This window comes from Pezoporus occidentalis, unplaced genomic scaffold (genome assembly GCF_034315485.1).
Source record: "Pezoporus occidentalis ecotype Australia unplaced genomic scaffold, CSIRO_AGI_Poc_V1 ctg357, whole genome shotgun sequence".
Lineage (NCBI taxonomy): Eukaryota > Metazoa > Chordata > Aves > Psittaciformes > Psittacidae > Pezoporus > Pezoporus occidentalis.
The window spans coordinates 413,177-426,054 of NW_026915560.1; the positions used below are offsets into that span (position 1 = coordinate 413,177).

At 65.2% G+C, this 12,878-nt stretch overlaps 2 protein-coding genes and 1 long non-coding RNA gene across 3 annotated transcripts; all 3 read left to right on the forward strand.

Annotated features, from left to right (window-relative positions):
* The first annotated feature begins 1,158 nt into the window (after positions 1-1,158).
* Positions 1,159-8,403, forward strand: PA2G4 (proliferation-associated 2G4). The gene is made up of 13 exons (XM_062630653.1): positions 1,159-1,318; positions 2,437-2,565; positions 3,725-3,830; positions 3,914-3,983; positions 4,197-4,289; positions 4,493-4,556; positions 4,935-5,013; positions 5,603-5,681; positions 5,779-5,912; positions 6,531-6,625; positions 6,799-6,926; positions 7,337-7,390; positions 8,294-8,403. The coding sequence occupies exons 1-13, from the start codon at positions 1,231-1,233 to the stop codon at positions 8,357-8,359; spliced, it is 1,185 nt and encodes a 394-aa protein (XP_062486637.1). The 5' UTR covers positions 1,159-1,230; the 3' UTR covers positions 8,360-8,403.
* A 1,134-nt stretch (positions 8,404-9,537) lies between these two features.
* On the forward strand, positions 9,538-10,198 carry LOC134169806 (uncharacterized). Its single transcript, XR_009967014.1, has 3 exons — positions 9,538-9,639; positions 9,898-9,920; positions 10,064-10,198. It is a non-coding gene; the product is annotated as an uncharacterized LOC134169806 (long non-coding RNA).
* A 1,008-nt stretch (positions 10,199-11,206) lies between these two features.
* ZC3H10 (zinc finger CCCH-type containing 10) lies at positions 11,207-12,545 on the forward strand. The gene has a single exon (XM_062630654.1). The coding sequence runs from the start codon at positions 11,273-11,275 to the stop codon at positions 12,470-12,472; it is 1,200 nt and encodes a 399-aa protein (XP_062486638.1). The 5' UTR covers positions 11,207-11,272; the 3' UTR covers positions 12,473-12,545.
* The last annotated feature ends 333 nt before the right edge of the window (positions 12,546-12,878 follow it).

The window sequence follows — 12,878 nt, forward strand, 5'->3', positions numbered from 1 at the left end:
GGACCCCACTGGGGCTGCCCTGACCCACTGCAATGGGGGGTTTGGGGGCGGACCCCCCCGGGCTGCCCTGACCCACTGCAATGGGGGGGGGGTTTGGGGGCGGACCTCCCCGGGCTGCCCTGACCCACTGCAATGGGGGTTTGGGTCCGGACCCCCCGGGCTGCCCTGACCCACTGCAATGGGGGGGTTTGGGGGCGGGCCCCTCCGGGCTGCCCTAACCTACTGCAATGGGGGGTTTGGGGGCGGAACCCCCCGGGCTGCCCTGACCCACTGCAATGGGGGGGTTTGAGTCCAGACCCCCCCAGGCTGCCCTGACCCACTGCAATGGGGGGTTTGGGTCCGGACCCCACTGGGGCTGCCCTGACCCACTGCAATGGGGGGGGGTTTGGGGGCGGAACCCCCCGGGCTGCCCTGACCCACTGCAATGGGGGGGTTTGAGTCCAGACCCCCCCAGGCTGCCCTGACCCACTGCAATGGGGGGTTTGGGTCCGGACCCCACTGGGGCTGCCCTGACCCACTGCAATGGGGGGGAGTTTGGGTCCGGACCCCACTGGGGCTGCCCTGACCCACTGCAATGGGGTGGGAGTGGTTTGGGTCAGGAGCCCCCCCGCAACCGAAGGTCCGGACCCCGGATTCATCCTCAGGTTCCTCCATTCCCCGTTGGAAGCAGAGGGAAGGTTTGGGGGTGCCCCCCCCCCCCCAGCCCCATGGGATGCGCCCCCGGCGATCCCGTTTTGGGGTTGTTTTAATGGGGGGGGGGGGAGGAACCGGGGGACAGCTCCCCCTCCCCCCCGCGATGGTTCTGTTTGTAAATGGTGAATAAAGACAAAAGGAATCGACCCCAAAGTGGCGCTGATGCTTTGGGGGGGGGGGGGGGTAACGGGGAGCACCGGGGGGGTGCGATGGGAGCGCGGAGGCGCTCCTGAACCACATTACCCAGCATCCCCCGCGCTGGATCTCGCGAGAGCCGGCAATGCCCGGCGGGAGCCGTAGTCCCGGCGGCCGTGCCGCGGGGGCTGCCGGGAGTTGTAGTTCCCGCCGGGGGGAGGGCGGGGACTCGCGTTCCCAGCGTGCCCCGCGCGGAGCCCGCGCTCCTGCCCTGCCCGCGCGCTCCTCGCGCTCCCGGGGTCTCCTCAGCGGCGGCTCCGCTCCCGGCACCGGGGGGCACCGGGGAGGGAGGGAGGGAGGGAGGGGGGGGACGGACGGAGGGAGGCGGCCCCGGCCCCGGCCATGTCGGGCGAGGAGGAGGCGGCCGAGCTGACGATCGCCGAGGACCTGGTGGTGACCAAGTACAAGATGGGGGGGGACATCGCCAACCGTGAGTGCGGGACCGGGCCTAGGCCGCACCGGGACCGGGCCTTGTGGGGGGGGGGGGCACCGGGAAGCGGGGGCACGCGAGGAGGAGCGGGGCGGGCCTGGGCCGGGAGGCGAGGCCCGGCCCCCCCCTTCCCCGTCCGCCGTTAACCGGGAAGGGCTCGGTTGTACCGGAGACCCCTGGGACGGAGGTGGGGGGGGGGGTCCCCGGTACCCGCAGGCCCCGCTCGGCCGCCGCTGCCCGCACGTGGCCTCCGCGCCCCACGTGCACCGGCGGCGGCGGCGGGAGGAGGAGCCCGGGGCGGGGGGGCCGGGGCTTTGTTCCGGGCTTGAACCCCCCCCCATAGACCCCAATGAGGGGGGGGGGTACACGTGGGGCAGCCCCATAGAGCCCTGTAGCCCCCATAGGCGTTGGTGGAGCCCCACGGGGCCCGTTCCGCCCCCCCCGCGGGGTGACAGCCGCCGGGACCGGTTGGGTGAGCTCCTCCCGGCGTGGCCCGCATGGATTCCTGCTGACTTGGCCGCTCCAGGCGCGCTTCCCAATGGGAACGGCTCCGGAGCAGCGCGTTCCCCCCTTCGGGAAGGGCTGAACCGGTTTGGAATGGGGAGGTGGGGGGGTGCTCGGGAATTGCGGTGGCTTTGGAATGCTTTGAGTCCCTATGGAGCGAGGCGCTGCCGGGTGTGAAGGGCTTGGAATGCCCCATGGAAGCGCCCGGTGCCGGCTGCTCCCTCCCAGCATTCCCAGATCCTCCCCATTGAAGGATCCCGTCCATCCCAGGCTCCAGGTGGGGACTCCTGGCGCTGGATCCAACAGAGGCCGATGGGGAAGCGCCCTGGTGGAGCCGGGATTTGGGAATGTTCTGGGAGCTGCAGAGAGGAGGAAGAGGAGAAGCGGCGGCTTTGGAAGCCTCCCGCCCCGCTCCCTTTGCTGTGCTGCATCCCAGCGCCGTGCCCGAAGCCCGTCCTGCTGGAGCGCTGGCTTCTCCCATCGGGAATGCCGCCGCGCTTCGCTTGACGGCCCCAACGCAGTCCAATGGGAATGGCGGCGGGATTCCGGAGGGCCCCATTCCCAGTGGGAAGCCCGATCCCTGCTCCAGCCCCTCCGTCTCTCTTTGGCTCCAGGGGTCCTGCGGGCGGTGCTGGATGCGGCCAACGCGGGCGCCTCGGTGCTGGGCCTGTGCGAGAAGGGAGATTCCATGATCATGGAAGAGACTGGCAAGATCTTCAAGAAGGAAAAGGAGATGAAGAAAGGTGAGGTTTTCCCAACGGGACTTTGGCTTTCCCAGCGGGAATTTGGCTTTCCCAACGGGACTTTGGCTTTCCCAACGGGACTTTGGCTTTCCCAACAGGACTTTGGCTTTCCCAATGGGACTTTGGCTTTCCCAACGGGACTTTGGCTTTCCCAACGGGACTTTGGCTTTCCCAACGGGAATTTGGCTTTCCCAATGGGACTTTGGCTTTCCCAACGGGACTTTGGCTTTCCCAGCGGGAATTTGGCTTTCCCAGCGGGACTTTGGCTTTCCCAATGGGACTTTGGCTTTCCCAGCGGGACTTTGGCTTTCCCAAAGGGACTTTGGCTTTCCCAGCGGGACTTTGGCTTTCCCAAAGGGACTTTGGCTTTCCCAGCGGGACTTTGGCTTTCCCAATGGGGCTTTGGCTTTCCCAACGGGGCTTTGGCTTTCCCAGCGGGACTTTGGCTTTTCCAACGGGACTTTGGCTTTTCCAACGGGAATTTGGCTTTCCCAACGGGACTTTGGCTTTCCCAACGGGACTTTGGCTTTCCCAACGGGACTTTGGCTTTCCCAGCGGGACTTTGGCTTTCCCAACGGGACTTTGGCTTTCCCAGCGGGACTTTGGCTTTCCCAACGGGAATTATTTGGCTTTCCCAACGGGAATTTGGCTTTTCCAACGGGACTTTGGCTTTCCCAACGGGAATTTGGCTTTCCCAACGGGAATTATTTGGCTTTCCCAGCGGGACTTTGGCTTTCCCAGCGGGAATTTGGCTTTCCCAACAGGAATTTGGCTTTCCCAGCGGGACTTTGGCTTTCCCAACAGGAATTTGGCTTTCCCAACGGGAATTATTTGGCTTTCCCAACGGGAATTATTTGGCTTTCCCAATGGGAATTTGCCTTTTCCAACGGGAATTTCAGGCTTGTCCCCTTCCGTTGGTGATGGCTGCTGTTGGGGTGGGTTGAGAGCAGCAAAAGGGCTCACTGGGCTCCCCCAGTTGCTGTTCCCAACCCCAGTCAAGAGAAGGGAACGCCTTGGGAATGAGCAGCTTTGGATGCCGCATCCCTGGCAGTGCCAAGGCCAGCTTGGAGCTGAGCCTCTCTCCCTGCCCACGGCAAGGGCTTGGAGCGGGGCCCTTCCATGCGGCAGGAATTGATGGGAGCCCCCTTCCCGCCCGCAGGCATCGCCTTCCCCACCAGCGTCTCGGTCAATAACTGCGTCTGCCACTTCTCCCCCCTGAAGAGCGACCAGGATTACATCCTCAAGGACGGCGACCTGGTCAAAGTGTGAGTGAGCTCCGGGCTTCCGGACGCGATTCCCGCTGGGAGTCATCCCGGAGCTTCCTCACCCCCCCACCTTGGTGTTGCAGGGACCTGGGGGTGCACGTGGACGGCTTCATCGCCAACGTGGCGCACAGCTTCGTCATCGAGGCCTCCAAGGTGGGCAGGGGGGGCTGCTCCCATCCCTGCCTGCGGCATTCCCAGCCCGCACCCTCCCTGCCGCCGCTTCCTCTGCTCCCGGCCTTTGGGAGCAGCATCCCAATCCCAATGGGAGCCGAGTCCCCCCGCCTTGGTCCTTGCGTTGAGGGATTCCAGCGTGCCGAAAGCAGAAGGGAAGGCTCCTGAATCCCGCTCCCGTTCCCTATCCTGCAGGAAAAGCCCGTGTCCGGCCGGAAAGCCGATGTCATCAAAGCGGCCCATCTGTGCGCCGAGGCCGCGCTGCGCTTGGTGAAGCCTGGAAACCAGGTGAGCGCTGCCTCGGGAGCAGGGATGGAGCCCTGGGATGGGTTGGGAAGCAGCTTGGGATCACGCCGTTCCGCGGGCAGGGATACCCTCCATAGGGTGTGAGTGGTACCCGGCAGAGCCGGGGATGGAGCATCCCAACCGCCTCCCTTCATCCCATCCCATCCCATCCCATCCCAATGGCTTTTCCTGTGTCTTCCCTGCAGAACACACAAGTGACGGAGGCCTGGAACAAAATAGCCCACTCGTTTCACTGCACCCCCATCGAAGGTGAGATCCCATTCCCACCGGGAAGCACACGGAGGCCGGGGGAGTCTCCCGTTGGGAATAGGACCAGCTCCTGGTCCAGGGGCTTCTTGCAGCCACAATGGCTCCATTCTGTGGGAGATTCCTTCCAATCCCATAAAATCCCCTCTTGGAACACCGGAGCATTCCAGTGGGTGGGATGGCTTTGGGGGGTGTGTGTGTGTGTCAGTGTTTCCTGCTTCTTGTGCTCTGGAGGAGATGGGGAAGCATCCGCGGACCCAAACCCTCCCTGGGCAATGGGTTCCCCTCCGATCCCATCGCATCCCCTTGGCATTCCCGGTGTGGGGCCTGTTCCTTACGGAAGCGGCTCCTGACGGGCACTGCGGCCTCCTCTCGTGCCAGGGATGCTGTCCCACCAGCTGAAGCAGCACGTCATCGACGGCGAGAAAACCATCATCCAGAACCCCACAGACCAGCAAAAGTGAGCCTCACGCAGGGAAAAAGGGGATGCACCTTGGATCCGGGGCTCTGGAATGCTCCTTCCTATCCCAGGAACCCCCTTCCTGCCCCTTGGAACGCTCCTGGTTCCTCTCCAGCTTCCTGGAAGCTGCCGGCCCCAAGGGATGCTCAGAGCCGGAGCCCCGGCACCGAACCCGTTGCGTGGGTCTGGGTGCCATCCATGGTGTTCCACAGCTCTGATCCCATGGGATGAGGGCGCACCAGAAGCTTTCCCTGCAGCGCTTGGGCAGGAGCAGCATTGGGCTCCTGTTCACCAGCAGCTTCTGGTCACTCAGCACCGTGGCAGGATGGGGGCACCGAGCCCTTTGTGTGCCTCTTTAACCAGGGATGGGTTGGGTTGGATCCGCTTCCAGCCATGGGATCCATGGACAGGGACGCTTCCCAACAGCCCAGGCTGCTCCAAGGCCATTGGGTGATGCCCTGTGGCTGTGGAGGGGATTTTGGGTTTTTTTCCCCCTCCTTTGGGTGTTTTCCCCCTCCTTTGGGTGTTTTCCCCCTCCTTTGGGTGCTTTCCCCCTCCCGTCCCTCCCATCCTGGTGTTTTCCATGCAGGAAGGACCACGAAAAGGCAGAATTTGAGGTCCATGAGGTTTATGCCGTCGACGTCCTCGTCAGCAGCGGGGAGGGGAAGGTGAGCGCGGCGCCGGGCGCCCCATCCCTGCCGTTCCCGCCGGGAATGCCGCGGCAATTCCCGGCCTGGGGAAGCATCAGCTGGGCCGTGTGCGCAGGCCAAGGACGCGGGGCAGAGGACAACCATCTACAAACGGGACCCAGCCAAGCAGTACGGCCTCAAGATGAAAACCTCCCGTGCCTTCTTCAGCGAGGTGGAGCGGCGCTTCGACACCATGCCCTTCACCCTCAGGTGCCTGCTGCTTCCCAAGGGGATTCCCAGGGAATTCCCGCTCCCTTCCTGCTCCCTCCTTGGTCCTTCCTTGGTCCCTTCCTGGTGCTTCCTGATCCCTCCCTGATCCCTTCCTGCTCCTTTCTTGGTCCCTCCTTGGTCCCTTCCTGGTGGTTCCTGCTCCCTCCTTGGTCCCTTCCTGTTCCTTTCCTGGTGCCTCCCTGATCGCTTCCTGATCCCTTCCTGATCCCTTCCTGGTCCCTCCCTGCTCCCTTCCTGATCCCTTCCTGATCCCTTCCTGGTCCCTCCCTGGTGCTTCCTGGTCCCAGCCTCATCCCTCCCTGGTCCTTCCTGGTCCCTTCCTGGTCCTTCCTTGGTGCTTCCTGGTCCCTTCCTGGTCCTTTCCTGATCCCTTCCTGGTCCCTTCCTGGGAGCTGGGAATCGGTTCCCAGTGGAGCAGAGGGAGGGATGAGGCAATTCCAGGCCATGTTCTAAGGGATGGCCTCAACCACGCTCTCAATGGGCTCTGTTCCACCTTAAACCCCCTCTCTGGAGGCTTCCCTCTGAGGGAATGGGGGTCTCTGGGCTGGAATCCCGGGATGTGGCTTGGGAAGGGGCTGAGCTCCCTCTGCTTCCCAGGGCCTTTGAGGATGAGAAGAAAGCGAGGATGGGAGTGGTGGAATGCGCCAAGCACGAGCTGCTCCAGCCCTTCAACGTCCTCTATGAGAAGGAAGGTGAGCGCCGGCCGAGCCACATTCCAGCCCTCGGGATTCACCCTCATGGATCACTGCAGTGCTGACGCTGTGGTGGCGGAGCAGCGCCCTGGGGGGGGGCTCCTTGCTTCCAAGGCGATGGGCTCAGTGTTGGGAATGGGGCTGCCGTCCCCATCCCAATCCCGCTCTCCCAGGGGAGTTTGTGGCGCAGTTCAAGTTCACGGTGCTCCTGATGCCCAACGGCCCCATGCGGATAACGGGAGGCCCCTTCGAGCCCGACCTCTACAGATCCACCTTCGAGGTGCAGGATGCGGAGCTCAAGGTGGGTGCCGAGCTCCCGGGAACGGAGCCATGGAATGGGGCTGGGAAGGAGCTTGGAGGCAGCCCCAGCCCCATAGGGATGCTGCCAGGGATGGAGCAGCCGAACCGGCTCCGTTCAGCCCAGCCCCGTGTCCCAGCGCCCTCCTGGATCCCAGCTGGGCTCCCCCTGTTCCAGTTGGAATCCACCCCCCCTTGTCCTCTCCCTGCTCTCCAGCATCCCTGGAGCCCCCTTCGGACGCCGGGAGCGTTCCAGGCTGAACATTCCCAATGGCTCCATAAGGAGCTGCTGCAGCCCCTGCTCATCCTCTTGCCCCTCCGGACTCGCTCCAGAGGCTCCCCTGCTTCCAGCCGGGAATGGCAAAGGAAAAGCTTTCCCTTCCCGGCTCCTTTCATTCCCTTCCTTGTCCCCAGGCCCTTCTCCAGAGCTCCGCCAGCCGCAAGACCCAGAAGAAGAAGAAGAAGAAGGTAACGGGCGCGTGGGGCAGGATTCCCGCTTCCTGGAAGCCTGGAAGGGGGTGGGAAGGACCTCCCAGCTCCGGCCATGGGCCCGGGCTGCTCCAAGCCCCGTGGCTTCCCCATCCCTGTCCTGGGAAGAGCTTCTCATCTCTGTCCTTGTGGGAAGGGATTCCCCATCCCTATTATGGGAGTTCCCATCCTTACCATTATGGGGAGGGTTCCCCATCCCTCCCCTTACAGGAAGGGCTCCCTATCCTTATCCTTATGGGATTCCCTATCCTTGTGGGAGGGGGTTCCCCCATCCTTATCCTTATGGGAAGCATTCCCCATTCCTATCCTTACGGGAAGGGCTCCCCATCTCTATCCTTGTGGGAGTTCCCATCCTTACCATTATGGGAAGGGTTTCCCATCCCTGTCCTTATGGGAGGGGATTCCCCATCCTTAGGGGAAGTGCTCCCCGTCCCTATGGGAAGGGATTCCCCATCCTCCCCCTTATGGCAGGGGCTCCCCATCCCTATGGGAAGGGATTCCCCATCCTCCCCCTTATGGCAGGGGCTCCCCATCCCTATGGGAAGGGATTCCCCATCCCTATGGGAAGGGATTCCCCATCCTCCCCCTTATGGCAGGGGCTCCCCATCCCTATGGGAAGGGATTCCCCATCCTTCCCCTTATGGAAGGGGCTCCCCATCCCTATGGGAAGGGATTCCCCATCCTCCCCCTTATGGAAGCGGCTCCCCGTCCCTATGGGAAGGGATTCCCCATCCTCCCCCTTATGGCAGGGGCTCCCCATCCCTATGGGAAGGGATTCCCCATCCTTCCCCTTATGGCAGGGGCTCCCCATCCCTATGGGAAGGGATTCCCCATCCTCCCCCTTATGGAAGGGGCTCCCCATCCGCGCCCTTCTCCCCGCAGGCCTCCAGGAACGCCGAGAACGCCACCACGGGCGAGGGAGCGGAGGAGCCGGAGCCGGGCGATTGAGCAGCTCCTGCCCCACGGCGCCCCCCGGCCCCCCCGGCCCTGTTTGTCCCTTAGGAACCAAGGCACAAGCAGGGGGTGGGGGGGGGATCCCGGTGCTTCCCAGGGCAGGGATGCTCCGAGCCCGGCAAGCGTAATAAAAGCCCCTCTGCAGCCGCTCTGTGTCCCCTCATCCCATGGGATCGGCCCCATCCCGAAGGGAGGAATGGGGCGGGGGGGGGGTGCCCTTATCCCGCTCCAGCCTTTGGGATCCAAGCCTTTGGAAGCCTCGGTTTTCCCCTATAAACACTGGTTTTGTACTCGGTCTGTGGCGGGCTCCTTTGTAAGCACCGGCAAGGGGTTCCCGGCGGGATTTCCGTGCTTCCCATGGGAACGGGGGGGGTGGGGGGGAATCGCTCTTTTATAGCGTTTTTTTACAGAAAAACCTGGAAAAAAGAGAAAAAAAACCAGGGACAAAGCTGAATTCCGGCTCCGGTTATCCCGGTCTATGGGGGGGGGGGCACACAGCATTCCCGGGCTCCGTGCGTCCGCTCCTCATCGCTGCGGATTCCATCCCAAATTCCAGACGTGCAAATCTGAACCAAAGTCAATAAAAGAGAATGAACGAGGCGCTTGGTGCGGGTTTTCCATGAGTTTCCCATGGGTTTTCCCTGAGTTTTCCATGGATTTTCCATGATGTTTTCCCACGGGTTTCCATGGATTTCCCATGAGTTTTCCGTGAGTTTTCCATGAAGTTTTCCGACGGGTTTTCCATGGATTTCCCATGAGTTTTCCGTGAGTTTTCCATGGATTTTCCATGAAGTTTTCCCACGGGTTTTCCATGGGTTTTCCGTGAGTTTTCCGTGAGTTTTCCATGAAGTTTTCCCACGGGTTTTCCATGGATTTCCCATGAGTTTTCTATGGTTTTCCAAGAGTTTTCCATGGATTCCCAATGAGCCTTCCGCAAGTTTTCCATGGGGTTTCCATGCCTGCTCCTGGGGATGGATGTAGGATTAACCCTGACCATAAGGGGGAAGGACCAATCCCCGTCATTCCCAACGGGAATGCTGGGCCCGCAGGAGCCGCTCCATGGGGCTCTATGGGGCTGCAGGGGGAGGATCTCACCCCCAGCGCTCCGCAAAATGGCGGCGGGAGGGAGGCGGACTACAACTCCCATGAACGGGGAGGGGGCGTGGCCGCGTCGGCCGGGGCCATCCGCCGCCATCCGCCGCCATCCGCCGGCCCCGCCGCCGCCCGCCCGCCGGGACTGAGCGCGGCGTCTCCGCCCCGCCATGAGGGCCAAGGTGAGCGGCGGGGGGCGGCCGATGGCGGCTCCGCCTGCCCCGGGGGGGGGGGGGGGCGGTCTCCATCCCCGACCGGGCCCCGGCGGGAGCGGGGTGCAGAGATGGGCTGACAGCGGGGGAGGGGGGGTGCCGGTGCACCGGGAGCGCGTTACCGGTACACTGGGGGAGAGGGGGCGGTGTCCGGGCGGGTTTCCTGTCGCGATAGGGGTCACTGTCGCGATAGCGGTCACTAACGAGCGCCTCTCTCTGCTCCCGCAGTGGCGCAAGAAGCGCATGCGCAGGTACGTAGAGACCCCCCCCCCCCTTCCCTTCGTCCCGTGCCGGGGGTCCCCGGTCCCGGCCCTCCGGGGCACGGGGGAGGCCGCGGCCGCCGCTTCCCCCCTCCCGGCTCGGTACCGGCGCTGAGGGCTCCCCCCCTCCCCAGGCTGAAGCGCAAGCGGAGGAAGATGAGGCAGAGATCCAAGTAACGGCCGCGGAGCAGGGCCCGGCCCGGGGCCCCCGGTGCGCTCGGGGCCGCGCGGCTGCCGTTGTGCTGTGAATAAAGCTGGTGGTGACAGCGAGCGTGTGGTTCCTGCGGCGGGGAGCGGGAGGGGGGTGTTGGGACGTCCGGTAACGGGAGGGGGCTTCCGTAATGCCAAAGGCAGCGAGGGGACTTACGGTAATGATGGAGGTAATGGGGGACCGACGTCCGGTATACGGGAGGGGGCTCCGGTAATGGGAAAGGCAGCAATGGGACTTATCGCTATGGGTAATGGGGGCACGTCCGGTAACCGGGGAGGAGCTCCGGTAACGGGAGTGCTGGGACTTAACGATAACGGGGGTAGCTCCGGTAACGGAGCGGGGGGGTACGGTAACGGCGGCGGGAGTGCTGGGACGTGCCTTAACCGGGGGCGGGGGGATCAGGTAACAGTGAAGGGAGTAAGGTAACGGGACAGGGCTCCGGTAACGGCGGCGGGAGTGCTGGGACGTGCCTTAACCGGGGGCGGGGGGATCAGGTAACAGTGAAGGGAGTACGGTAACGGGACAGGGCTCCGGTAACGGCGGCAGGAGTGTTGGGACGTTCCTCAACGGGGGGCGCTCCGGTAACAGGGAAGGGAGGGAAGGGACTTAGGGTAACGGAGGAGGTAATGGGGGGACGTCCGGTACCGGGACGGGGCTCCGGTAACGGCGGCGGCGTTGTGGGGACGGCCCGTAACGGGGGGGGGGCAGTGAACGGGACTCACGGCACCGCTGGAGTCAGTGTGGGAACGTCCGGTAACGAGCGGGGACCGCCCGCGCTTACCGGCAGCGTCGCACGCTCATGACGTCACTGCGCTCCGCCAATCCCCGCGCGTGTCGTCCTTCCGCACCGCCCCGGAAGCACCATAGAGCGCTTCCGGCCCGGCGCAGAGCGGCCGCAACCGGGCCGCTCATTGTTGGCGCTGGCGGAGCCGCGGGCGGGTGAGGCCGGGACCGGGACCGGGACCGGGACCGGGACCGGGACCGGGACGGGAGGGGAGGGGGGGAGGCACAAAACCGGGAGGGGAGGGGAGCGGGGGGGCGGGGGGTTGCGGTCGCTATGGAGACGCGGCGGCGGGGGTACGGTGTCCGGGAGGGGACCCTCACCGCGCTCCGTCCCTCCCGCAGCCCCGCGATGCCGGACCGGGACGGGTTCCCCTCGGGCGGCAGCGGGGACGAAGCCGTCGGCGGTGTCGGAGGCGGGGGCCTCGGCGGCGGCGGCGGCGGCGGCGGCGGCGGCGGGGGGAGCCCGGACGATGACATCTGCCGGGACTTCCTGCGCAACGTCTGCAAGCGCGGCAAGCGGTGCCGGTTCCGGCACCCGGACATGAGCGAGGTCACGAACCTGGGCGTGCGCAAGAACGAGTTCATTTTCTGCCACGACTTCCAGAACAAGGAGTGCGTGCGGCTCAGCTGCCGCTTCATCCACGGCTCCAAGGAGGACGAGGACTCCTACAAGAAGACGGGCGAGCTCCCGCCGCGCCTGCGCCACAAAGTGGCCGCGGGGCTGGGCCTCTCCCCCGCCGACCTCCCCAACAGCAAGGAGGAGGTGCCCATCTGCAGGGACTTCCTCAAGGGCGACTGCCAGCGCGGGGCCAAGTGCAAGTTCCAGCACCTGCAGCGCGACTTCGAGCCGGGCGCCCGCCGCTACGAGGCCTTCGAGGGGCTCTACGAGGCCGAGCACGAGCCCTTGCTCAAGCGGCGCCGCGGCGACGGGCTCCACTTCGAAGCCTTCGACTTCGGCGGCGCCGGCGGCCCCACGGTGGAGCAGCGGCTGCTGGAGGAGGAGAACGCGCTGCTCCGCAAGCGGGTGGAGGAGCTCAAGAAGCAGGTGAGCAACCTGCTGGCCACCAACGAGGTGCTGCTGGAGCAGAACGCGCAGTTCCGCAACCAGGCCAAGGTGATGACGCTGAGCTCCAGCGCCGCCGCCGCCGCCACCGAGCAGACTCTGGCCCCCGCCGTGGGCACCGTGCCCAGCTTCAACCCGGGCATGGCGCAGACGCACACCACGCTCAGCAGCCAGGCCCTGCAGCCGCGCGCCGTGGCCCAACAGGAGCTGGTGGCTCCGGCCGGGGCGCAGGCGGCTCCGCCGGCCACGGCCGCGCCGCCCCCGCTCAACCCCGACATCGCGCCGCTCTCGGCCGCCCTGGCTCAAACCATCGCCCAGGGCATGGCCCCCCCCGTCTCCATGGCGCCCGTGGCCGTCTCGGTGGCGCCGGTGGCCGTGTCCATGGCGCAGCCCTTGGGGGGCATCACCATGAGCCACGCCACCACCCCCATGGTCACCTACCCCATCGCCTCGCAGAGCATGCGCATCACGGCCATGCCCCATTGACGCCCCCCCCCGGGGGTGCTTTGGAACAGCCCGGGCCGGCACCGGGGGAAGGTGCGGGAGGCTCCCGGGACAGCACCGGGGCGGGGGGGGGGTCTTGGGGCTGTGTTTTACCCCCCCCCCCCCCCAGGAGCCTTGTGTATGGACACTGCCCCCCACTGCCGCCGGTGCCGGGGCCTGGTCCCGGTGCGGGGGGGCCCCGAGGCCTGTAACGTTCACAGCCATTAAATGAACTGAGAGTGACCGGAGAGCGGTCGGTACCGGGGCGTCCGGAGGGAGGGGGGAACCGGGCGGTGCTGCACGTGACCGGCCCGAGGGCACGCCCCCCCATAAGCTCCGCCCCACAGTGGGAGGGGCAGCCAATGGGCGCTGTCCACTGCGGAGCACTGGGCGTGGTGCAACCAATGCG